Here is a 27,986-nt window from a genome sequence, read left to right as displayed (position 1 = left end):
TGAACACATTACCAAAAAACAAATTTACTTTTCTGAGGCTTAATTTTTTTGTTTCAAGTACTTAATGCTCTTTTGAAAAGTTTAAAATGCTAACTCTAACAAGGGGCTGATTATGCTGTAGTGTAACTAACAAGGCACTAGTTTAGCAGTTACAGTTGATTAATGAAATAGCAGTCTTACCTTTTCCTTTTATGTTTTTCTTTTTGTTTTTTGGTTTTTTTGGTTTTGTTTTGTGTGTGTGTGTGTGTGTTTTTGAGAAACAAGTGGGGAATTTGAATAAAATATATCATTTGCATAGAAAGTTATGTAATGATGCCATATAGAGTATAATGATTTCCTAAAACCTTGTATTTAAAGTAACCTGAATTACAATGAGAGATAAACAGAATATTTACCCATCCCTTATGAGCTGCTGCTGATATGTAAATTTATTCTTCTACTTTGCACAAATATACTTTTGAGCTACTGCTTAAACACTTTGAGGTCCTTAGTCAAACAGTTTTAATGATGCCTCCAATATTATGAAAGTGTGACATTTGATGAATGTCTCATATAGTTTTGATATCTGGGCACATGTCAACAAAAAAAAATTGAGCATTGGTTTGTCATGCAACACCTAGATAATTTATAATTTTACTGTTTATATCCATCTTGACATTTTTTATCTGCCAAAGGCAGGTTTCATTTGGAATCTTAATCTGAGATTTATTTGGTGGATCTGGAAATCATAGCTAGGGTTCCCACAGGAAATGGTCCATCTACCAACAGATTAAATGGCAGTCCTGCAGTTGTTAGGGGAGCTCTGCATTTAACACACATGCATACTCATTCAGTCAGCGCTGTGGAGAAAAATTAAAGTAGTAACCCAGGTTTAGGAACAATGTAGCTAAAAAGTCCCATATTTGCTGAATGACAAAGGGTTATATAGCAGCATTTCATTTTATTATTCGTGCTTGAATTTCTTGTTTGCTTTGTTGAGTCTGCTGACGAATACTAATAAATGCCTGCAACAATCCAGACGAGAGATGCCTGGCAACAAAGCTATGCGGTGGACCTCCCTGATCTTCTCCAGTTCACAACCTGACCTTTTGAAAAATTGGCTGGGCTAAGCTGCAGAATTTGGGTGTAATGGTTATTGTTAACTCCAGCTTTAGGATTTATTAATTTGTGTGATCAAGACTTACCTATACTTCAAAGTTTCAAAAGACCAAACACAATCATCCATCCATTAGAACTAACACTGTGTTTCACTGATTCCCGCTTAGTATCTGACTGGTGATTCTTCTATTTTGTTTTCCAAATCTAAATATATTCTTAAACAAAATGAGTGGCACATATAAAGAAAGTTTGTTTTTTCCTCTTTATGTTTATTATTGGAAAATTTATCTTTTATAAATTATTTATGAAATTGTTGAATTCACAATTGGTATATCTTCATTCTTAACAAACAAAAAATACATAATTATTAAACCTGTTTTATTGCAGTTGTAGAAATTTAAGACTTTCCCAGTTCACTCATGTTTTTAATTAACTTATACACATTATTCTAATAATAAGAAAATTTGAGAAAGGCTGAAAAGGTTACACATATATTACAAATAGCCAAATAGCTCATATCACTGGGGAAAAACAACAACAAAAAGAGTTATGTTAGTTAATCGAATTTTAGGATAGTTTTCACAATCATTTCAGCCTAAATAATATTTGCAGTGTTTTTAATATTTGTAATAGAAGTTGTACAAACCCTTAATTTATGTGATTTATAAGTTATATAGCCTAAGCTGTAGGATATTACACTATTATATTGTCCTCATTGCCTTCATATGGTGAAGGATGTTGAAATTTAAAAGCTTAAACATATGATAGAATTTCACAAAATATTTATGTGCTTTAAAGAGTTCATACATAGAAATTGGAACTTTTCCTCGATAGAATGAATATTGATTCATTCATGACCATTTCAGACTTGGTGAAACAAACAAAAACTTAAAAAAAAATTGATGTAGTATCACAGCTTTAAATAGCTGTTTTATCTGAAAAAAAAAAAGAATAAAATTGTAGTAAAAGAATTTTCATGAATAGCCAATAGATAGTTTGAAACATGGTACGTCAAGTCATTGAATTGTTGTATCTAAGGTAAAATAATCTCACCACTTCTTTTTGGCATGTGTGTTTATCTAAATATAACCATGTGTAGTAGTATAAAGAATACAGTTTATTTTGTTTGTCCAGCTCTAATGTCCAAATGAATGAGTTATGTGATATTGACAGATTTAGTGATTTTCTGGTTTTTCAACCTTAGTAAAAGCTTATTTCAGTATCTTATAGCTACACGTAGCCTTCACCATTCAATATGTTTTTGACTTCTCCTCAGTATGTATACAGTATACCTTATTAAGAATTACATATGCACTGAGGACAGTGGCTCACACCTATAATCCCAGCACTTTGGGAGGCTGAGATCACTTGAGCCCAGGAGTTTGAGACCAGCCTGGGCAGCATAGGGAGACCTTGTCTCTACAAATAATAAAAACAAATTAGCCAGGTGTGGTGGCACGTGCCTGTGATCTTAGCTACTCTGGAGGCTGAGGCTAGAGGATCGCTTGAGCCTGGGAGGTTGAGGCTGTAGTGAGCCATGATGGTGCCACCTCACTCTAGTCTGGGTGACAGTGAGACCTTGTCTTGAAAAAAGTAAAATAAAAAATTACTGTCTGCGCTTTCCAATATGGTAGCTATGGGCACCATGTGGCTATTGAGCACTTAAAATCTGGCTAGTCCAAACTGAGATTTGATGAAATTATAGTACAAAAAAGAATGTAAAATTTCTCAAAGCAATTTTTAAATATTACATGTTGAAATGGTCATATTTGAGAAATATAATATTACTTGTTATTGTTTGATACGCTTATTAGAAAATTAAAAATTGTATAAGCAATTTGAACAATATATCTTTTGGATAGTGCTGATCTATATGATTGAACATATCACTGGGACTACCCACATTCTGCCACCAACCTTTTCTTTACTTTTGCAAGAGTTATTCATATCATCTGCCTCCCTCGTTCTTTGTCATTTCCCCTGAGAGCAGATAGAGTTTTTAATTTACCTTTACATCCTACACAGCACCTGGCACTGTGTTGGTTCTTAATAAGTGTTGAATAAAGTACTCATTTTCAATGCTTATTTGCTCTCCATATATTCTTCAGCTGATTTTCTAATTCAGTATTTCTGGCCAGATGCATTAGCTCACACCTGTAACCCCAGCACTTTGGGAGGCTGAGGTGGGAGGATTGCTTGAGCTCAGGAGTTGGAGACCAGTCTGGGCAACATAGTGAGATCTCATCTCAAAAAAAAAAAAAAAAAAACCTAATTTAGTATCTCTTTTCATTGATTCATTTCATTTCATCGAATGAAAGCCCTAATATATTCACTGTTCTGTTCCAGTATGTTTTAGGAAGATGAGTATATTAGGGAGCTTACAGTCTAGAAAGGGAGACACACATAGATGAGAAGGCCATGAACTGTAGAAACTATATCTGTGTAACTATTCTTCTATAATGTGGTTGGACATAGTTGCTAATGTAGTGTGGTTGAACACATTATAGAAGAATAATTACATAGTTGTGGTTGGTAATTAACTTGGTGATGATACTGAAAAACAGATGAAAGAAAGATTCTCTTATAATTTCATTTATGCTGTGTGTAGAAACAATCTAAAAGTATGTTGGCAAGTTTGTTTAAAGCACAGATAGAGGGTATTAATTATGTAGACCAATGAAAGTAAAATTATGGCTTTATTTTATGACTGTTGAAGCCAAAATACAAATTTAAAGAGCCCTGAGAGAGCTGGTATACGGTATTCATGTAAAAAGTTTCCGTTTTTTAAGCTAAGTTACCTAGTTTCCTGTGACTCCAAAATTAGATTCTCAGGAGGATAGGAGCCTGTGATCTACCAGCTGTGATCCTGATTGTAATTAATATCACATGCCAATATAATGAATGATCAAATTATGTTATAGAAGTATGTCATTTAAATTTCTTGTTTTCCTGCCATGGGGTTGAATTTGCTGTTAATTTTCTTTCTTTGACAGTGAATTTTCTCTGTCATTCACAGAGAATCTTTCCTGAATGTCAAGATTTCTAAATTTCAAAGTTGTTATTACTTCTGTAATGTATTAGTTTTATAATCTGATACAAACTTCATTAAACCATTATGTATTAATCACAAGTTTTAACCATCTTAAGTATTTTCTCTTTGTGTTTATGTTTGTCATTGAATTAGGTGGCGTTCTATTGATTTTTCATTCCATGTCTTCTGATATTTTAAAAGAATTATATACAGTTGTTTACAGGATAACATTATTTGGGCCCAAAGAAAAGAGAAAAAGTAAAAAAGAGAAAGTATTAGATACATTAGTATTTCTGAGAGATTTTTTCCCCATAGTTGCTAACATTTCCTGAAAGAAAAAGTAAATGTTTAGATAACAACTTGGTTGATTAGGTCAGCTGTACTGATTTTAGCTGTGCAACTATATGCTGACTATTGATCAGCAAATAAATTTGTTCAGGAAATTGAGAAAATTTAAAATGTGAAAACTAGAATAATAACTAGGAAAATAGATACCTTTCTTGCTTTTCTTAATATTTGAGAGAAATTAAAGACATAAATTTGAATTGTAAGTTTGAATATTGTCCCAAGATGGTGATGTTATCTCACGGAAAGGTAGGAGAAATCAAAATAGAGAAAGTAGCTTTTAGCAAAGCAGATTCTAAAGATAATAGTCACTAATATTTATTGTATATTTTATGCCAACACTTTTCTAAAAGATTTATGTAACTTAGTTTAATTCTCTTAACATTTTTTTGAGGTAGATGCTATCATTTGTACTCTTTACTGCTAGGGAAATTGATGAAAGGTTAAATATTTTGCTAAAGGCTGTACAGCTATATTATGGAGCCAGAATTCAAACCTTTTAGTCGTCTTCAGAATCCTGTGGTTCTGCTTGGAAGGTCTAAGTGTATCAGTGGTGTAGTGATTAGACCAGTTGGATGGTCTAAACTTTTATCTTGTACACACATATCAGGCAAATCTACTGTAATGTGACAGAGGTTTCTGATAATGTTATGTATGGGGAAAAACACATATAATATGCATCTGTGTTGCCTAGATGTTGTGGGGGAGCACATATAATATGCATCTGTGTGGAAAGCTAACCCTCTATTCCACAGAAAAGGGAAACATAGTTGGAAATATTTAGTAATGGAAATAAATATTATTTGTACACACTGAGAGAAAGAGAGTATATACTATGTTTAAATTACTTAAGGAATTGGTAGAAGTCATTGGGAGCAATCCCTAGTCGACATTGTTCTGATTATTTCAAAACTAATGTTCATTAAAAAAAAAGTTTTTACTCATTGTAAAAAGACATCTTTTTTTGTTATTGTTTGTTTGTTTGTTTTTGTTTTTGTTTTATTTTGTTTTGAGGTGGAGTCTCGCTCTGTTGCCCAGGCTGGAGTCAAGTGACGTGATCTCCCCTCACTGCAAGCTCCGCCCCCCGGGTTCATGCCATTCTCCTGCCTCATGTAGAACTACTATAGAAATTCCATCATCACATCAAATTTGCAGTCTAATAGCAAAAGAAAGTCTTGATATTTTGATGTTTTTATATAATATGGCGATGGACCATATAGGAAGGAAAGAAGCATTAAGCATGAGATTTGGTTCCTTTTATATTTATAAAATCAGATGCTAAGGTATAACCTTCTTTTCTCAGCCCCCAAAAGACAGAATTTACAGAAGTGGTGAAGTTGTGTTATCAAGTATCAGAGAACACATTAACAAATTGCCTTTACTATGTTCATTTTAGATATAAATGCACTAAGTAGCATCTTCATCTTAAGATGCAGGCGATCCATTTATTTGAATGTATTTGCCCCTAATACTTCTATCCCCTCTTCCTCTTTCCTGTCCCTGAGCTCTCAGGTAGCTGGGATGTTGCTATTCTGAGTAACCCCAGTAGGAACCCTAGAGACAATTCTAGCTCAACCACTCTGAAGAAACAGCTCTGTAAACAGTATTGACCCCCCAGGGGACCATCAAATCCGTTTACACAGATACCAGTTGTCACAAACTATTTACAAAGCCAGGCAGAACAGAATTTCCCAGCCTCTAAGAATCCCTGTTTGATTCTAGCTACTGCCTTACTTCTGTATAGTGGTCATTAAATAATAGTTATTTTTGGCAATGAGTCATGATTTACTGGGTAGCATCAATCTAACTGAGTATAGTGTATGTTAAAAAATGTATAATTGTCTGAAGAATTGAACTCAAAGGGAATCTTAAAGCTTTCCTTCCTAGAATAGGCAATGGTGTTGTAATACTGTTAATTTTCCAGACTAAGGAATTGAGGGTTTAACAACAGCATTAGCATTGTGACAGTTAACAACACTGACACCTCCAGGAGCAAGCAATAATTTATTAGATCATGAAAATGGTTCATTGGAAACAGCATGAAAGTCACTAGAGAGATACAGGGTCTTCAAAGCATATAATGCAGCTGGTCTCTGCAGATGTATTAAGTACTAAGATTTTATGCCTAAATGAATAAACTGTCTCTTGCAATAGCAGTAGGTGGCATTTTAGGGTAATACCTAGTAGTAATCCATAATGTCGTTTTCAATTGATAGCAGGATAAGTTTATGTGGTAGTGATAGTATGATACAGTAAATGCAAAAGTTGGGAATTATATTTGGTTTGAAGTGGTCAAATTCTTATGTCTAAATAAAAGAATGTGCCCACAGAAAAGCAAATGAAGAGATTGATAGTAATCATAAATTTTTCCCTGTTAACTCTGAGAAAGTCAGACTTCATAACTTTTGAATAATGAAGAAGAGATTGACAGTTTATTCTTTAAGTCCATATAGATAAATGAAGTTGAATAGTATTAATTCGGTTAGTCATAATGTTAGAACAGTTAACGATGACATTAATTAAACACTAAAGTGGATTACTAAAGAGAGTTTCTGTTTCAAACCACATGAAAGAGATAGAGGAATCAACAGGATGGTTTTAGGTTTAAGTTTTCATCTGCCTAAAGATAAGAGTTTGAATCGAAAGTGAATATCTTTCTGTTTAACATTTATCTTATCTTTTAAATTGACTAATATGCAAAACAGACCAATAGCTTCACTTTATGACATTTTACTGGCTTGTGCTTATATTTCTGTATGCAGTTCTTTTTCAAGTGATGGGGCAATACAAATAAGCTCAGCTAAAGCTCTTAGTAGCTTCATCTCATTATTGCTTCATAAAGATCCTTCAGAGATGGAGAGTTTAGGGAAAATAACTGAACTTAGAGTTACTAACTGCTTTCATCTTCTCTTGGTTGGAAAAGGTACTAATTCAGAAATAAATTTGGGCTATGAATAAGGTAAAGAAAATTAGGCAAAATGCAAGATGATAGAGCAGTATCTTAACATTTGTCTTGAAAAGTCAAAGTGCATCATGCCTGTTACTTACTCACTAATGTTTCAGAAAAAAAAAAAATTGTAAGGTCAGGCATGGGGGCTTATGCCTATAATCCCAATACTTTGGGAGGCAGAGGCAGGAGGATTGCTTGAGCCCAGGAGTTTGAGACCAGCCTGGGCAACATGGCAAGACCCCATCTCTGAAAAAAAAAAATTAGTGAGGCATGACAACACAGCACACAGCTGTAGTCTCAACTGTTTGCGGGGCTGAGTTGGGAAAACTGCTTAAGTCCGGGAGGTCAAGGCTGCAGCGAGCCATGATTGTGCTACTGCACTCCAACGTGGGTCACGGAGTGAGACCCTCTCAAAAAAAAATTGTATTTGTGTAGATACATATAGAAAGAATGGTTAATAAAGCAAGCATGATAAAATGTTAATATTTGGGGAGTCTAGGTAAAGGGCATACAGTAATTCTTTGTTTTGCAACTTTTTTATGAGACAAATTATTTCAAAATAAAACAGTAAAAATGAAGGATTATCTAATGTCAGTTTTTGTCGGTTTTCTCATTTAGCTTGCTTCTGTAGTAATTGAAATCTTTGACATTTGGCTCTCATTTCTTCTCTCCATTTTCTGCCATTTTTCTGGATGACTTCAATGCCTTCAAAGGTGGTACTTTCAGCACTCTGACTTCTTGATTTTCTCCACTCCAAGTATGTTCACTTTTAATTTATTTCATCAACTCATTTCCAGATGAGCCATACCCTGGACTTTGTCCTTAATACTGATTTTAGAAATTTTCTTCCTGACTATAACATCTTGTCATTTCAATACAAGAAGTGTCTCTTGGTTTTTCCTAAATTTATTTATTCTCCTCTATATTCCTATTCTTATTCTCTTATTTTTATAGTCTATTAACTTTTTATTTCATCTAACTCTGCCTATTCTTTGGCAGTTTGCTACTTCGCATATCCCTACTTGACCTTTTTTGGAGCAAATGCCTTTGTGAAGTCTTCCTAGAGTCTTCCAGGTGAGCATTAGTATGTCTAGCATATTGTATGTATTTGGCCTCCATAGCCCAAGCATAATCCTTACTATACTGTATTCAGATCATTAGATGAGTTTGCTATCCTCATTGTACTAGAGAGTCTTTGAGTGGAGTGTTTGTTTCTTATTCATCTTTGTTTTCCCAGTACCTACCACAAGGCATATCACACTGTAAGTTTTAAATGAACGATCAGTAAATTAATGAATAAATAAATTAGAGGAGTCAACCTTTTTATACAAATATTTGAATACTAATATAGTGTAATGCAGGATGACAGACAGGAGAGCATTGAGAGCCTTCAGAGGATTTAACATTGATTTCCTGGAATCATACTTGCCAAAATAGTTGGTCAAAAAAACAAGACAAGCAGGAAAATTTTTATAAATCAGCCATGTATATTCTAAAGTAAAATTAAATTCTCAGATTGGGAATCTGAGCTGGAAGGATTGCTTAAACCCAAGAGTTTGAGGCCAGCCTACACAACATTGCAAGATCCTGACTTAAAAATATTTTTTTGGAATAAATTTTCAGTAGAAGAGTATGGATAGTCTGATTTGCAGAGCAGCCTCCAAATTTCTGATGAGCCTTTTGAATTAGAAATCTAAAAGCTTTTACTACTGAACAAAATGAGAAATATCCAGAAATAGAGCCAAGTCACACAGTATGGGTCCTTTAAAAATTTTTAACATTTAAAATTAAATTTTAGAATGAAAGTCTAGAGTGTGTCAGAAATCAATGGATTTGTTGTAAGAAAACTTTAAGGGGTTATAATTACTAAGACCCAGGAGGGATCAACAAAGAGCCCTCTTATTGGGAAGCTCTTATTGGGAAGTTTCCACATCTGCTCTAAGTTTGAAGAAGATAATGTGGTCACAAGTTAAATAGTGGTGATTTATCAAGAGTTCAGGGGATCACAAAATTTGACATTAGGTTAAAACCGAAGAAAGAGAACTATAAAACTAGTAAACAAATAGCAAATTTAAATAGCAGGGATAAGGTCAACTAAACACCAGGAGGTAAGGAATAAAAAACTGAAAGGAAAAATAGACTGAATTAGACCTCGAAATATGGTGGTTAAAACTTGGGACAAGGCTGGGCGCGGTGGCTCATGCCTGTCATCCCAGCACTTTGGGAGGCCGAGGCGGGCGGTTCATGAGGTCAGGAGGTCATGACCAGCATTGCCAACATGGTGAAACCCCGTCTCTACTAAAAATACAAAAATTAGCTGGACGTGGTGGCACGCATCTGTAATCCCGGCTACTTGGGAGGCTGAGGCAGGAGAATTGCTTGAACCCGGGAGACGGAGGTTTCCGTGAGCTGAGATCGTGCCACTGCACTCCAGCCTGAGTGACAGAGCAAGACTCTGTCTCAAAGAAAAAAACAAAAACAAAACAACTTGGGACCAGTTGTAGATAATCGTAAATTTGGTTTTGAACAGGCCAAAAAGAGTTGGGACTTAAGAGTCTGAAGCAGTTGTGGGGCTGTCATGGGGACCTGGGGGCTTTTATAGTTGGCAGTGGTCCATGGACCATCCTTTTTCCTTTTGAAGAAACATGGCACTTCATAAACTGAAGAAGAATGTGGGGCTTAAGAGTTTTTAAAAAATATGTCCCTAGGGGCAATTTTTGTTATTTTGATAATGCTTTCAGTAACTATTTCTGATTGTTTTTCATTTGAGCTACTTACAATGTTATGTTAGTGTAAGAAAGCATGGTCTGTTAATAATATAGAGGCTTTCCTTAGTGCGCATTTATAAATTTTCTTATTCAGATTTTGAGAGTTTCATTATATTAATGCCGGCCTATTACAGAAAAGTAGCATGGTGACCATCTAATGCAAACCAAGTAAGAATTTTGAAATGTCAAGAATGAACAAGTAATCTTCAGATGTATCTGTTCCTAAAACTGTCTAATTTAATTTAAAACAATATAATGTTGAAATTTCACAGCTGTCTTACGGTGTGTAATTATGATAGCACATTCTCTCTTCTAATTCATTTCTTCAGAGTGATATGAGAGTAATTTACCAAAAACAAATGATACTGATCTAGTTTCCAGCTACCAGTAAGAATAATGTCCAAGATCTGGAGTTCATCACTGGCTATACCTAATTTCAGCATATATACAAGCTAATGATTTTCTCTTAAAAAATGAATATTTTCATGAGAGGTATTTTATTTATAAGCACCCCCCTTTTTTTGAAAAAAATCAAAAACAACTCAGCCTGAGCAACATAGCAAGACCCCATCTTTACAAAACATAAAAATTAGCCAGGCATGGTGGCATGCTCCTCTAATTCCAGCCATTCAGAAGACCAAGGCAAGAGGATTGCTTGAGCTCAGGAGGTCGAGGCTACCGTGAGCCATGATTGCACCACCACACTCTAGCCTGGGCAAAAGAGAAAGACCTCATCTAAAAAAAAAAAAAAATAAAGTAAGATAAAATAAAACGACTCTTTTCTGCCTCCAGTGATTTTAAGTTTAAAGAAGGCACTGCCAAAAATCAGGTGAGATTGATCTGCCTTTTAAAGTTCAAGAAATATTTCTGCTCCAAATAATAAAATACTAGTTGCAATCAGTATTGGTGCCTGTTGAGCTGATTTACTAGTGAACGAGTTTGCTTTGTGTATGTATTTGTGTGTCATTTTCTCCCCAAAACTTTAATGTGTCATTAAATACACACTGTCCCTTTGAAATAGCCATTATGTACTAGCTGTAGCGTAAGATAATTTTTGTGAGATAGGCATTGCAAAGTATCTTTTCTAATATATAATACATATAGGATAAGATGGAGGTTAGAAATAATTCTCCTTGTATTGTGTCCCTTTTAATATGATGATGATTACAAAAATAATAGTTAATATTTATTGATGTGTCAGACACTAGGCCAAGTATTTTGCATGCATTAATTTAGTCCTCAACAGTAATATTATATACCCATTTTACAAAAAAGAAACTGAGGCAGGATGGGTTGAGCCCAAAGCGATGCATTTGGCAAAGCTGGAATTCTAACCCAGGCAGCCTAATACCAGAGTTCCACATACATTATCACTTCACTATAATCATTAACTTATTGTATACTATTTTCAGAAATCTAGAAAAATTAATCTAGAAAATAATACCTTCAAATCAGTGGTTCTCAGCCTTGAGCATATGCTGGAATCATTTGAGGATCTTCAGAAATATAGACTAAGTCTTACAGAGATTTTTGAAGCTCTGAGGATTTAAAAAAATCTCCTTAGGTTATTCCAACATGCAGCCAAATTGTGAACCACTATCCTAAATATCTATTGACTGTGGAAAATGGAAGTCTTGATGAGAAAAACCACACTGTCCATGCTTATCTGATTACAGTATGATTAAGACTAGAAACTATCTGTTTAACACTATAAGGGTGTTTCCAAAAATATTTATTTGATTGAATGATTTAATTTGTAGTTATGGTGTTTAATATATCATGTGTTACTTTTTTGTTTAAATACAGACATAACCCACAGTTATCTTGAACAAGAAACTACAGGGATAAATAAAAGTACACAGCCAGATGAACAACTGACTCTGAATTCTGAAAAAAGTATGCATCGAAAATCCCCTGAGTTAGTTAATGAAATATCATATGAGAACACAGAATGGCCAGGGCAGAGATCAAGGAATTTTCAGATCATCAGTTCTCATCCAGATGATCAGTCTGTTTACTCCACTACTGAAAATTACAAGTAAGTGCTCATAGCCCTAGATTTAGAAAGTGGTAATTGGGGCCAGGCGTGGTGGCTCATGCCTGTAATCCCAGCACTTTGGGAGGACGAGGCAGGCAGATCACTTGAGGTCAGGAGTTTGAGACCAGCCTGGCCAACATGGTGAAACCCTGTCTCTACTGAAAATACAAAAGTCAGCCAGGCGTGGTGGCACATGCCTGTAATTCCAGCTACTCAGGAGGCTGAGTCATGAGAATCGCTTGAACCTGGGAGGCGGAGGTTGCAGTGAGCTGAGATTGTGCCACTGCACTCCAGCCTGGGCGACAGAGCGAGACTGTCTCAAGAAAAAGAAAAAAAAAAAAAAGGAGAAAGAGAAAGTTGGAATTGGAAGAACTTTTTCTTCCTTCCTCCCTTCTTCCCTTTCTTCCTCTTTCCTTCTTTCTTTTTGGTGTTGGCTAATTCAAAAACTTATTAAAACTTGGCGAATCTATCAGGATTTTCTACTGTTTCCATGATATGGGTATAATATGTCTAGTTAACTAAGTGAAAAAGCACAAAGTGCATCTGAAGAAAGGCAGTGAGGTTTAATTCCATTTTGTTCAATATTATTTTCTGTGACCTTTCTTTATGTATTTGGAAATAACTGTTAAATTGATATACATGAGATATCATCCACGAAAGTAAAAAATCTGGCAGCTCCAGGACAAGGTAAGCCCAAACATGCATTTTGGTTTGGGTTAGCACTATTTTTCATTTAAATGAATTTGAATGCTTTTAAAAGGGCCTTGTGCTCTACCATTTGCCTTCCTTATTATTTTACGTTCTCAGCTTTTACCCATTCACCTTACCTACCTAGCTCATGAAAGGATTTGAATTTGTGATACCTGATACTTTTACTCATGAGATTAAGGAACTTTGGTAATTAGTCATGTGCTAGAAAAATATTATTAGATTTAAAAAGAAGTTTCAGTGACTAATATATTTTCAGTCTAGACAAAATAATATTTTACAGCATACTATTTTTAACAGAGTTTTGCATAGGAACTTTTATTTCTACTTACTTTCAAATTATTCAGTAGATATGTTAATATATAGTAAGATATAATTAAATAGATGTATTGATAGTTCCCATCCCTTTTTCAGATTCTTACTAAGGTGTAGGTTGGAGTACATACTGGGGAGTAGAAGCACAGAAGAATGAAGTAGGGATAAACATTTTATAACCACATGGGTAAAGTAAATAGTAGAGATTGGGCCAAAGTCAGATTATGAGATATCTAGTATAATTACAACAGGAGATATATATGGTAAATAGAGCTGCACTGACTGTCCCGGCCCTCACTAAATTTGTTCTTAGTGACTCTAAGATTTACCTATGCTTACAAATTTAATATAAGGCCTTCAAAAAGCAGCCCATCTCTTTTTCTTTCCCTTACTTTATACTGTTTACTTACAAGTTGATACTGTTCTCAAGTAGCATACAAAATGTCAAAAAATTAGTTTATCTTACTCTGAAATATTAATCAGTTTCTTTATTACAGCATTATGGAACATAGGCACAATGATATGCATTATGAATGTATGACTCCTTGTCAAGTTACTTCAGACTCAGATAAAGAGAAGACAATAGCATTTCTTCTAAAAGAAATGGATCTTCTCAGAACAAGCAATAAAAAGGTATAATATGGAAAGTCTGATAATTGCATAGTATGGTTTTAGCTGTTGATCTTCTAAATTTCCTTTGTTGCCCATCATAATTCAGTTTTATTTTGTACTTTAATCATTTAACAGTAGCTTCATGTTTTTGCCATACCTTGCCATCAGGGTATGGTTGAGTTAAAGGGTTGACAATGAAAACATTTTTTTGGTTTCCTACCTTGCTGGTCCGCATTAGCACTTCCTTTTTCATAAGCCCCTGGTTCCTTGTATAGGTATCTTTAAAAAAAAAAAAAAAAGATTCATTCAAATTTTAGTAAAACTCTACTTCAGCATTATAGAGAATGAGAGATAGAATGTACTGGTTTCATGTTACTTTCTTAATTTTGTTTCTTTATTAGTATCCGTTCCCCATATTTGACCTCAGTAATATATGTAATTAAACATTTCAGTAACAAGACTTGGCCATATTGTCATTTACCTTGTGTTAATCTTATACTGCTGCATTTTGTCCAGTCCAATTTGTCACGTTATGTTTTATCTTCTGTTCTCTTATTCTAGTTATAGTCATGTGATCATTAAATAATTTTACTAAATAATGTACATTTTCTGTGTCTTCTTTTTTTTTAACCTCTACATACTTCTCTGATTTTAATATTCTAGTTGTGTGACCTAATCAAACTGAAGCATGATGTCAGGAATGTTGATCATGTTTGAAGGAAAACAGCTAAAATGACAAAAACCTAGGGAGGAATTAAAAAAACATTTGGAGGGATTCTGTATGAGACGTTTTCTGTACTTTCATTTAGCAGTTATTTATTAAATGCCAATGATGAGTCAGGTGTCAGTGCCAATTTAAATGGAATATCATGGGGTAGTATTCTCAAAGGGACATTTGTATCAGATATTAAGATTATTGTCTTAATTTTGTTTCAAAATATTGGACTTACTAAGAGAAACTGCAAAGCAGTGCTATCTATTATTTTATTAGGCAAATCCCCTCCAAATATTTTGCATTAAGAAAAAAGGATGGATGAAACTGCTTTTGCAGTAGTTGTTTTTATTATTATTTCTTTTGAGATAGAGTTTCACTCTTGTTGCCCAGGCTGGAGTGCAATGGCAGGATCTCGGCCAACTGCAACTTCCGCCTCCTGGGTTCAAGTGATTCTCCTGCCTCAGCCTCCCGAATAGCTGGGATTACAGGTGCCTGCCACCACACCCAGCTAATTTTTTGTATTTTTAGTAGAGATGGGGTTTCATCATGTTGGCTAGGCTGGTCTCAAACTCCTGACCTCAGGTGATCCGCCCATCTCAGCCTCCCAAAGTGCTGGGATTATAGGCGTGAGCCACCGCACCCTACCTGCAGTAGTTATTTTTAAGAATAGTGTTGGTCTTCTGAATTTCATTTGCCAATTCATGCACCTGTACACATAAATTAAGTGTATATTGGGATGTTTTCATAATTTCTATATAATTACAGGTAATTATTACTTTATAAATAGCTTAAATTTTTAATTTTTTTTCTGGAGTTATATATCTAGGCAGTTAAATATTATATAAGAATTAAGAAAAAAACCAAAAACTTTGAAATTAATTATATTTTTGCAAGACCTTTGTCAGATAAAAATCCATGATTTTTTTTTTAATGTGCTTTAGCTTCAACAGAAATTGGCTGAAGAAGATAAAGAACAGAGAAAACTAAAGTTTAAGCTGGAACTCCAAGAGAAAGAAACAGAAGCTAAAATTGCTGAAAACACAGCAGGTATAGTAGAGGAATATTAACATATGGCCTGAAGAATCACACACAAGGTTATTATATGATGTGTCTTGGTGAATACTAGCATACTGGCTTATTTGCCAAAGGAGGGAAGCTCTTTCCTTTTTTTTTTTTTTTTTTTTGGCTGCTTAGAAAATAGGTGGCTTTAACATCCTGGTACTGGTATTAGTGAGAGCTTTACCTGTATTCATACTGATTTGGGCATTAAATGCATTGTTAACACCATGTCAATCCAATCACAAAAAGGTTGTTTGTTTTGTTGGAAGGGGCTGAACAAACAAGGGGAAATAATGATTACCAGTGCCTCTACCTTTCAACCAGCAGTTCAAATACCACTTATTGTTTTAGCTCGTTGAGAGGAAATACTTCACCTTTGTATGAAGATAGTCACATATTCATTGCCAATGGAAACCTACATTTGATTAAAAAATCTGTTTTGTGCAATTAATAAGTTTTCATCTGATGATGTAGATGCTAATAGAGATAATATTTTCCCTGAGATTAAAGTGAAAGGTTGCCAAACTTTCAGATTATAAATGATTACCTTAAATATGTTCTGGAGTCTATCTTTACTCACAGGTCTTTGCAAGGAGAAATTTTTAAATGTGTTTTTGATATGTTATAGATACAATGAAATGATTCTCAATGGTCTGTGATCTCCATCTGTGTATGCCACTGTGAATGTCTCTCTCACATTGTTTTAGTATGTTAAGGAAACAGAAATTTCATAGAGTGATAGACATTAGCATTCAGAGCCATTTTAGACATCACTGATTTTAACATTTTTATATCATTTCGAATGCTTTTAAGAAACAATTGAATTTTGTGATTAGTGTGAGGTTATCATCATGCTTTGCAAGTCACTTTAATGGGATTACATATGTGAAAGAATTATTTTAGGTCAGAGATTTGATTAACTAGTAGAGCTTGTCTTTAAAATATTACTGTGGAAAATAGAACTGAACATTGCTATGAAAATATATCAAAGATGACCATAAATAAATACACCAGCTGAATACTAGATGGTTGCTTTTCTGTTAGTGTTAAACTACCATAACGTTTTTATTTTTGTGTGTGGGAAAATATGAGAGCAACATATTTTGAGGAAAATTAATAGTTTGTTAAAAATAAGTATTTCAAATATAAATTTAGAACAACTTGGCAATTTCTTAGCTTTTTATAATCAAATATATAAATATACTAATTGTTAGGATACTATTACAAGAAATTTGTTTTGGATACTATTAGAAGATTTTTGTTTTAAGGCATTTGCATAATGTTAACTTTGCATATGTCTTACAGAAATAATTTAATAAGATTTGGGTTTTCATAACCTCTTGAAAATCATGAATTAATGTGTCTGCCTAGCCCTAGCCCATTTATTTCTTGGAGGGGAAACCTAATTAAGCAATAATATTTACTACTTAATTTTTTTATAATGTAGCCAAGCCAAATATTTATTTATTGGTATTTAAGGGTTCCCATTTGAACAGTTTGAATCATGCATTCATAAAATGGAAATAATTTGATTACTTTGTTATTCTTATAATTATATTTCTCATTAATAACAAAATATATTAATAAATGTCAATTATTTAAAAGATGTTTAATAAAATGTTTATAGCATTCTAAATTGATGAAAATAACAGTGTTATTTAGTTTCTCTGGAACAAAACAATCTAATTAAGAGAGATATGTCCAACCATTTGCTTATAAAAATGATACAAAATGAAAATTCCCCAAAGTTTTTTAAGGTATAAATTTTCAAAGTGTATCTTTCCTCTTTAATATTTTACTTCTATCTCATTTTAAGAAGAGACTTAAAGTATTTTGCCTATAACATTAGAAAGAATTATTATTACTATGTCAAAATAAAAATGTAAATTGCTGAAGAAATTCATTGGTTTAAAACAACAGAAAATTTGGTAACTGACCCTTTGGTGGACTTTTGAACCTTTTCATATTTTCCCATTTTATGTATGATCTTAAATAAGCTTGTCTTAAATAAACTTATTTTCTATCTGATGAATAGGAGGTACAGTCAAAAAGCAAAACAGAACAACAAAAACTACCTTGTTAGTATCTTAATAGAAAAAAGAGCAGTATAGGACTATGATTATATCTAATGAATTCTTTATTTCTTGTAATGTGAAAGAACAAATAATCCACATATGCATGGATGTTTGTTTCTATGACTGCTCATTTTTATATTTGAAATAAAATGTGTATCTGGCAAAATATAAGCATGCACACATACATAAGTATTATAATATACATAAGCAGAATATATATGTTTAAGAAGATCAAACCATTTCACAATAAAAGAAATACTTATAAGAACATCTGAACTAAACATTGGAAACAGCAAATAGGAGACAATCTGTCTATAGATTTTAAAAATAAAATGTTAACTAAAATATGAGGTACCCTAAGGAAATAGTAGGCATTTTCTTAGAGTATGTAAAATACAGAGATTTATATATAAAGATATTCATATAATATTAGTTGCTATAGCAAGAGAATTAAAAACAGTCTAACCATAAGGGAATTATTAAATAAGTTATGATACATTTATAATTTGAGACATTTTGTAATAATTAAGAATATTTGAGGATATGAGAAAAACATCATAACTATTAAGTGAAAGAAATAGGGGAAAAACTCTAATATAATGTTGTAAAAATAACAATATATATACATGTATTATATAAAATAAGAGGCAACTGTTGGTGGTCTTTAAGTGAAACTATTAATTTTTCAGTGAACAGTTTCTGCCTTTTTCAGATTTTCTATAATGAGCATAGATTTAGTGTTAAAAAAAATTGTTTTCAAAAGATGTGATTTTTTTAAGGAATTACTTGCACTCTAATCTTAAAATTTGAGACATAAAGACCATATGGTTTTATGATGGCTGTGATCCAGTTTTGCCATTTTTTACCCATGCCATTTTTTTAGTCTTTCAGCTTTTCCTTGTATTTATTTTTATATCTTTATGTTTATTATGTATCATATATACATTAGTCTATCTTGTCTTCCAAGGTGATTGTATAATTTATAAGACTCTGGTACAGTCAAGACCACGTAAAACAAAAGATGTCCAGTTCTCAGTAGGCAGTTTGGAGGAATTGGGAAGACCAAAATCCTTAGAGTCACATTGATCCAGGTTCAAATTACAGCTTGGACACTTGATATTGATTCTCTACCATTGGGCATGTTATTTAACCTCCTTGGGTTTATCTTCTCCCGTGTAAAACGTGAATATTAACCAACTTACCAGATGATTTTAAGGATTAGTGTTAATATATCAAAGAACATGATATATAACTAGTACTCAGTAAGTTGGGGCTCAAATTAATATTATTTTGTTGCTTTACGTTTATGAAATTCTTAAATCTTTGATGTCATTATTGCCAGAAGTTGTGAAAAGACATTTTATTCTGTTTGGCTTTTAAGTAAAAATTTATGGGCTACTGTTAATAGATTTTGAAAGGCACTAAACTGAAAAATGGACAAACAGAAGAAGAAACAAAGTATTTGATTACTAATAAAACTACAGTTGAGATACAGATATTTAATATCACTAATACATTTTACTCAAATGTGAATTCAAAATAAAAGAAATGGGATGCAAAAGATTTGAGCTTTTATGCAATGTGTACCTATGATGAACTTTTATGTAGACCATTACTTAGCTTCAAGTCTTTTTCCTTTTTTTCCCCATTGGTTTTTTCATAACACAAATCTGTTATTCTAATGTGATTTTATGAGAGTTTGAAACTCAGCTGTGTTCCCTATCATGTTAAAATCTCTGATGGTTGACTCCCTTACCTTTCTTTTCCTTTCTCACTTCACCATCATTATTGTCATTGTCACCATCATTGATACTGTTTATTAAGCACTTAAATGTTTCACAGGAACTATGCTTACTTCTTTACAAATCAGACAAATATTTATTACAGACTCATTATGTTCTAGGCACTGTGTTAGACACTGAATATAGATCAGCATATAAGACAGATTTGGGATCTCAGGCATTTTTTTTTTGTGCCTGTTATTACTTCTCTGAAATCATAATACACCATACATGTTGTAAGTAGTGGTTAAATGCGCAGACTTTGAATTCAGACATTTGTTCTAATCTTTTTGCCACTTATCATGTGTAATGACAGCCTCGCTAAGCATTAGTTAAAATCTACTATAGGTTGTTGTGATGCTTAAGTGAGATAATGTTTATGAAGTGCTTAACCCATAGAAGGCACTCGATAATAATTATGATGATAAGATGATGATGTTGTAACCATCTTGTTTTCTCAAGACTTCTTCATCTAATAGAGGACATACTCAAAGTGTTCCTAAATGTGTGATTATGTAAATAACTATCCCATACTTATCTATATAATTAGTATGGGATAGTAATTTATATATGGTTTTGTTTCATAAGGAATTGATTTTTATTTCTTTTGTTAAAATAGTTTACAAAGAATTTTTATTAACAATTTAATTTGATCCCCAGTTTTGAGTTTTCCTTGATTTTTAGAATTAACCTTATTTCAAAAGTGTTGAAATATTTTTTAAAATCTAAAATCTCTAAAAAAAAAGTTAGAATGTATAATAAGTAGGTCTTATTTAGTCTTAGGAAAAGCTGAAATGACCATCTCACTCCCTATGTGTTAATTATTTACTTCATTGTAGCTGTTTAAAACTTTTTACTGAGTTTTAGCTCATTAAATTATACACGTGGGTAATATTATTTGAAAATTGTATGAATGACCTTCAAATGCTAGGGGATGTTTTAGAGAAGCAGAGAAGAAACATTGCATTTTTGTTCTTTAGGTATGTATCTCTTCTCACCTAAAAAAGTCATTAAAACACAAGCATTTTAAAATTGGTTTTAGTTCAATTGAATTTAACAATGAGATATAGTATGCTATGGCCTGATTTGCAGGCATTAATTTACTCTTATGTCAGTGATGATGTGTTTTTATGCGTCTTAAAAATAGCTTGTTCAATTAAACCTTTCATTTTTCCCACAGTCCCAGTGGGCATTATCTAGTGTTTTTTGTCTCTTTAATTTTTGTTATTCTATTATATTCTATTCTATTGGTTTTATAGCATGCAGATGATGCTTGAATTTTACATAAAAGTATTTATTTAAATAGTGTTTTATATGTTATTTTGTGATATTTAAAATATTTATATTTCTTTAAAAGCCTTATTTTTCTATTTCTTAAAAGCTCACTTTAGAGCCTCTGCTTTATATGTTAGTTATTTTCCTTTCTTGCATGTCATCCATTAAAGATTAGCTGTGGAAGGTTGGAGCATGGAGAGATTATGAATGACAGAACAACTCCTGTAGAATAATAATCAGTTTTTGGTATTTAATGCTGTTTGACTTTTGCAGACACATTTCTTATTAACCTTTGGTACAAAGAGAAATCCAGGTTCCTGATATCTCATGGAGAAGATGAATTTGAGATCCTCTTCCAATTAAACTGAAATAAAGCCAATATTAGGTTTTAGCCAAAAGAACTCCTTAGTTCCTAAGTCTATCTATCTATCTATCTTCTAATCTGTCTTACTGCATTTTAACCTGTAATTCAATGGTTACATAATTTGCTTAACTTACTTGTACTGATGATGCAAGCATTTGATTTTTCTCTTTAAACATAGATTTCTTTCTATGCATGCAAATTTAGACTGATACTTTGTGAATTAAAAAAAATATTGTCAATATATTTTTATTACAGAGAATGTTTATTTTCTTTTGGTAGGGAGAAGAGGAGTTTAATTGATATACTTTAATAGCAAGTATATCAAGATACCCTAGTGGATTAAAATGGGAGAAAAAATTATATTATAGAAAATGTTTACATTATTCTCTTGTGAAAAGATTATCTGTTACTATGTATCATATCTCAGATGATGTTGACCATCTAAGAGGAAAAGAGTTAATTTTCATTACCAGAATAGAAAATGGCATAATTTTTATCTTTAAGAAATAATACACATTGGAATCTAATTTTTCTGTGTATATAATGGGCATCAATAAAATGTGATAGCTTTTAACCTAATACTTCAATGCCTTAACAGTATTAAATTATAATGCTGCCTTAAATTTATATCTGTATTTATTTTTTTAATTTGAAAAGAAAAGGGATTTCAAGGATATGACCACTAATTTCAGATAAGAACATGAAGGCCCATCTCTGTGAAACACAGCAGGTAGAAATATTGATAGACTATTGAATATATTACTATCTTTGGCTACAGAATTCTATGGATATGAATCAGAATGAATTCTGACGAGTGCCAGGTCAAATAATACTTGAGGAAAGAATATGACCAATTTTGTATCCTTGCTTCCTAGAAAAGTTTGTTTTTTTCTGGAAAAACAATAAAATTGGAGTAGACGGAGGATATGTTATATGTAAGAATAGCCAACAGCTGGAAATATTTTATTGGGTTTAACATACAGTGGACTTTAGCATAATGTCAAGCATTTGAAAATATATGTAATTAAGGTATTTACAACATAAAAATAACAAAAATAAAACTTTTCAGAAAGTTATCTAAAGACTTTTTCACATGTCTAATGATTCTAAAGAGGAAATGAGATTAGAAAATATTTAGATAGCACTTATATTTCAAATAATTTTCATATTGGTATCTATTAAAATTTAATGCTGATAGTCTGTTTAGTAAATACACAAAAAATTTTTAAGTTATATTTCAAAAGGCATATAATTATCAATACTGATATTAATGCTTCAGGGATAAATTTTTCTCTTTCACATTGGAAAAGGTAGCTCCAATATCACATATATTAAATCTTTGAATGTAAGCATAGAACATATTTTCATGTAAGCATAGAACATATTTTCAGAAAAGTTTTTTATAAAGTCTTTGAGTTTTCTATAGTAAATACATGTGTATAGTAATCGAGGGTTTTTTAAAAAATGCTTTTGATTCATTGTCTTGCTACTGAAACGTACTATTTTGCATAATTTTCAAATTAATCTTGAACAGTTTCTGTACTGACACTGAGTGTATAAATTTACAGCAACTTTACAGAGGAAAGTTTGAAGTATATATTAAGATTTTTAAAAGCTGACTTTTAATCTAGTCATCATACTTCTAGTAATTTTCTTAATTAGGTATGTATATACATAAAGATGTGTATACAAAGATATTCATTACAGTGTTGTTTATATAGCCAATAGTTGGAAACTGTCCATAATCTCATATTAGGAGCATCTTAGTTGAATCATATATAGCATGTCCAAATGATAAAATTTCATGTGCTATTTTATGTTTTTGAAGAGTACTGAAGAATGTAGAAACATATGCTGCTTATTTTAATTACAGGGTTACAAGGCTATACTAAATATTTTTCTCCTTTAAATTTTTATGAGTTTGTACTACTTTTTAATCAGAAAAAGTTATTTACAAAGTAATTGTATAAAATGTTGCAAAGTCCAGTTTTAAAAAACAAATAGTCCCATCTATGAAAGAAGTTCTGGAGTAATCAGTTGAATTCAGCATTGTTATGCCAAAAACAGAAACATTGAACTAATTTGAGTAGGTTTTGGTTAATTTTCTACTGGTGTGGGTCATCTACCATCTATTTTAAAATTTCCAATAACCAGTTTATGCAAAGAAGGAAAAATTACAATTATTAAGGAAATTAAAATATATAGTGTTTGTAGTTCTAGAATATATATTTGGTGGTTTTATAAATGCCAATTGTTCTCAGATTTGCAAGAAATCAATGTAACATCATTATAATTCTTCTCCAGATGGTTATTGCTCAGGTAAAACTGTAATGGTAGATATTCATAGAATCTGAGATTCTTTATATGTAGTAAAGTCTGATCTTTTACAAAATTATTGTCTATATTGCTTAGAATTTTCCAACATGAATTATTATCCAGTTATTATTTGATATGTTTAAAATCCTAATGATTTATTTTTCCTTCTTTTTAATTTAGCCTTTTATGTTTACATAACTACCATAGGATGTTAACAGATGGATTTTTTTTTCCTGCAAAATGTCTGTCCTCCAAATTATGTTATTTAGAGAATCATGAGCCAATGTTTAAACTAGAGTGTTATCCAAGGTACTGTCTCACTCTTACTGTATTTTAAAAGTAGTTTGAAAAGTGTGGAATATGGATTTGTCAATAGACTTGGGTCTACTAAGAAAATATGTACTCTGCCTTGACTCAATAAACTCATACTTAGTATGGTTCAGCTTCTTCATATTTACTCTTGCCCATATTAGAAAACAATTAGCTTACTAAACAAATTTGAGTATTTGGTTGAGGGGGGTACGGGTGATCCTCTCTGAATCTTTCTCATTTGACTAAGAATTATAGGATATTTGATAACCGTGTTTAAAAATGGAGATATCCAAATATTATTGTAAACACCCAATGATTTGTTTTACCTACACTATAAGTATTTTACTTGGTTGGCTTACATAGTAGCTAATAATATTTGTTAATGTAATTTAACTGCTGTGAACCTTTACTGAACAAATATTGAAATTTATTCAAGTCAAAGAAAGAGAATCTCTAATGACTTTTGTTAAAGCTTCTATTTAATAGTTAAGGAGAAAAGTTTGTATGACATATGAGATGCAATTAACAGTAGATTTTACATTTAATAAAAAGAAAGAAGCATGCATATTTGCTTTATTCATTCCATCATAATTTGCATTAGAGCTGTGGGTGTTTAATGAGCAAATTCCAACTAAAATGCTATATTGATTTTCTAGTGAACTTTGTAATAGTCATCCACCTTGGAAAAGCTCAGTGTTTACAATTAAGTTTTCTTTACTAAAAATGTTTGAGAGTTGCATATTGATCCTTCGAAAGTACTGAAATCCAGAATCAGGATTTTTTATAAGCAACAAATTTCACATCTAACCTAATAGATGTTAAAAATTGTCATTCAGTTATACCTTAATTTTGGTTTTGAGGGTTTTTTGTTTTATTTTTAATTGACAAATAATAACTGTATATATTATTCCCTTAATTGATGTATGATTTGCAGATTTATGAAGTGCAATGTGATGTTTCAGTACATGTACCTACATTGTGAAATGATCAAATCAGTCTGATTAACATATTTACCACCTCAAATACTTACTGTTTCTTGGTGATGAGGACATTTAAAATCCATTATTTTAGCTTTTTGAAATATACATTACTATTCATTATAAGTCACCTTGATGTGTAATAGATCACCAGAACCTATTCCTCCTGTCGAACTGAAAATTTTATTTTTTGACCAAGATCTCTCCTTTCCTCCTCCACCCTCACCCCCAGCCTCTGGTAGCTATTGTTCTACTCTCTACTTGTGTGAGTCCCACATTTTTAGATTCCACATATGTGAAATCATGAGGTATTTGTCTCTCTGTGCTTGGCTTATTTCACCTAGCATAATGTCCTCTAGGTCTACTCATGTTGTTGCAAATGACAGAATATCCCTTCTTTTTTTTAGCTTTTCCAGCTGAGAAACCTAAATCCTACCCTTTAAAGGCTGTATTGCATTCCGTTGTACCACATTAAAAAAATTCATTTATCCATTGTTTGGCATATCCGTTGTTTCCATATCTTGGCTATTGTGAGTAATGCTGCAATGAACATGGGAGTGTAGGCATCTCTTTAATGTACTTCTTTCAACTCCTTTGGATACATACCTGGAAGTGGCACTGCTGGATCACATGGTAATCTATTTTTAGTTTTTTGTGGAAACTCATACCGTTTTCCAAAATGGCTGTACTAATTTACAATACCACCAACATTGTGTAATGGTTTGCTTTTCTCCACATCCACACCAACACTTGTTATCTTTCATGTTTTTGATAATAGCCAATCTAACAGGGGTGAGGTGATAGCTCATTGTGATTTTAGTTTGTCTTTCTCTTGTGATTAGAGATGTGCAGCTTTCTTTATATAACTGTTAGCCATTTGTCTTTTTTTGAGAAATATTTGTTAGGTTCTTTGCCCATTTTTATTTATTTTATTTTATTTAGTTTTCAGACTGAGCCTCACTGTGTCGCCCAGGCTGGAGTGCAGTGGCACGATGTTGGCTCACTGCAACCTCCAACTCCCGGGTTCAAACAATTCTTGTGCCTCAGCCTCCCAAATAACTGGGATTACAGGCTCATGCCACCAGGCCTGGCTAATTTTTGTATTTTTAGTAGAGACAGGGTTCCACCATGTTGGTCATGCTAATTGTTCTTGAGTAGTTCGAGTTCCATGTATATTTTTGGTATTATTCTTTTAATTAATGTGTCATTTGCAGATATTTTCTCTTACACTGTAGGTTGTCTCTTACTGTTGTTTCCTTAACTGTGTAGAAGCTTTTTAGTTTGATGCAATCCTATTAGTCTGTTTTTACTTTCATAGCATGTGCCTTTGGGGTCATATTCAGGAAGTCTCTGTCTAAACCAATGTTATGGAACTTTCCCCGTGTTTTCTTCTAGTAGTTTTACAGTTTCAGGTTTTATGTTTTAGTCTTCAGTGCATTTTAAACTGGTTCTTGAATAAGGGATGAGATGATGCTTATTTTTATTCTGCATGCAGATATCTAATTTTCCCAGCACCATTTATTGAAGAGATTGTACTTTCTCCATTGTGTGTTCTTGGTACCTTTGTTGAAAATCAGTTGACCATAATTGTGTGGGTTTATTTCTGGATGCTCTATCCTGTTCCATTGGTCAGTGTGTCTGTTTTTATGACAATACCATGCTGGTTTTTTTTTTTTTTTTTGAGACAAAGTCTTGCTCCGTCATCCAGGCTGGAGTACAGTGGCATGATCTCAGCTCACTGCATCCTCCGTCTCCCAGGTTCAAGTGCTTCTCCTGCGTTGGCCTCCTGAGTAGCTGGATTACTGGAATGCACCACTAGCCCAGCAAATTTTTGTATTTTTGGTAGATATGGGGTTTCACCATGTTGACCAGGCTGGTCTCGAACTCTTGACCTCAGGTGATCCATCAGCCTTGGCCTCCCAAAGTGCTGGGATTACAGGCATGAGCTACTACACCCAGCCACCATGCTGTTTTGATTACTCTGGCTTTGTGATATATTTTAAATGGTAGTTACTTAAAATTGCTTTGACTGTTTGGGGTCTTTTGTGATTCCATATGAATTTTAGGATTGTTTTTTCTATTTCTATTTCTATTTCTGTGAAAAATTACAGTAGAATTTTGATAGGGATTGCATTGAATCTTTAGAGTAATGCCTTAATTTTGAAAAACATTCTTATCATTTATAAATTCTATAACCAGATTTTATGTGTTTGTGCATGTGTGTTTTCTGGCATTTAAAATTTTAACCTTAGAATACTTAAATGGCAATATCCTTTAAATGCACATATACATCTTTGGATTTGAAGTAGCATTAAAAAAAAATGTTTTCTCTTGATCACACAGGACCAAAGAAGCCCTCTGTATATAATACTTACTTTTAAGCATAGAGATGTTTAGACTTATTACTAAAGCACTTGATATGCTAGTCTTACCTCTTTCATCAGGAACTATTTCATGTAAAGTGGTATATAACTTACATTACAAATAACTGTATAAAGATCTGGCCACAGTTTATAGAAATGAAAGGAAGCCTATTGGCATTTAAAGTTTAGTAATTAGTATTTTAACATTCTGATATCTCAGAATATTTCAGGGTAGCATGTTGATCTATGCTTACATCACTATTTACCATCATTTTGTCCCTTCTGTCTGGCCTACAAATTAGAAGTATTTTATTAGACTGATGTGCTGCCTGCTACACTAAGGAGGCAACTTAGAAGTATATGATAATGTTAAACTTAAAAAAATCTTAGAATACCATATTTTTGTTTGTTTGATTTTTGAGACCCTGTCTTGCTCTGTCTTCCAGGCTAGAGTGCAGTGGCACAATCTTGGCTCACTGCAACCTCCTGCTCCTATGTTCAAGCAGTTCTCCTGCCTTAGCCTCCCAAGTAGGTGGGACTACAGGCGTGAGCTACCATGCCTGGCTAAGTTTTGTATTTTTGGTAGAGATGGGTTTTCATCATGTTGGTTAGGCTGGTCTTAAACTCCTGACCTCAGGGGATCCACCTGCCTTGATCTTCCAAAGTGCTGGGATTACAGATGTGAGCCACTGCAATATTTTTGATAAACTATTATTAATATAAATATGGTATGCAGCATACAATATAGAATGGATTCAGAATAATTTTTCTTTCAGTCCCTTACATAATTTTTGCCTGCCAATGAAAAAGGCTAAAAATTGAGGAATTTTGACTTAGATTTTTAATATGTGAATAGTACAAATTAATCAAAACCACATTATTAA

The 27,986-nt window shown here is 32.7% G+C and overlaps 1 protein-coding gene across 4 annotated transcripts in view; it reads left to right on the top strand.

Annotated features, from left to right (window-relative positions):
* Positions 1-27,986, top strand: part of MIPOL1 (mirror-image polydactyly 1) — a 384,568-nt gene that overhangs the window by 59,927 nt on the left and 296,655 nt on the right. For 3 of the 4 annotated variants that reach the window (XR_649664.4, XM_009211427.3, XM_017961137.3), the window contains exons 4-6: positions 11,999-12,230; positions 13,751-13,886; positions 15,522-15,627. Coding sequence is in view for 3 of the 4 variants with exons in the window: in XM_009211427.3 (XP_009209691.1) it covers positions 11,999-12,230; positions 13,751-13,886; positions 15,522-15,627 (474 nt within the window). In the remaining variant the exon portion in view is untranslated. Of the gene's footprint in view, positions 1-8,423; positions 8,499-11,998; positions 12,231-13,750; positions 13,887-15,521; positions 15,628-27,986 lie in introns of all 4 variants that reach the window. The other variant, XM_031668175.1, reaches the window with a different exon arrangement.

Source organism: Papio anubis, chromosome 7 (assembly GCF_008728515.1).
Source record: "Papio anubis isolate 15944 chromosome 7, Panubis1.0, whole genome shotgun sequence".
Classification (NCBI taxonomy): Eukaryota; Metazoa; Chordata; class Mammalia; order Primates; family Cercopithecidae; genus Papio; species Papio anubis.
Note: the sequence above shows the minus strand (reverse complement) of the source record. Positions and strands in the feature narration are given on the sequence as shown.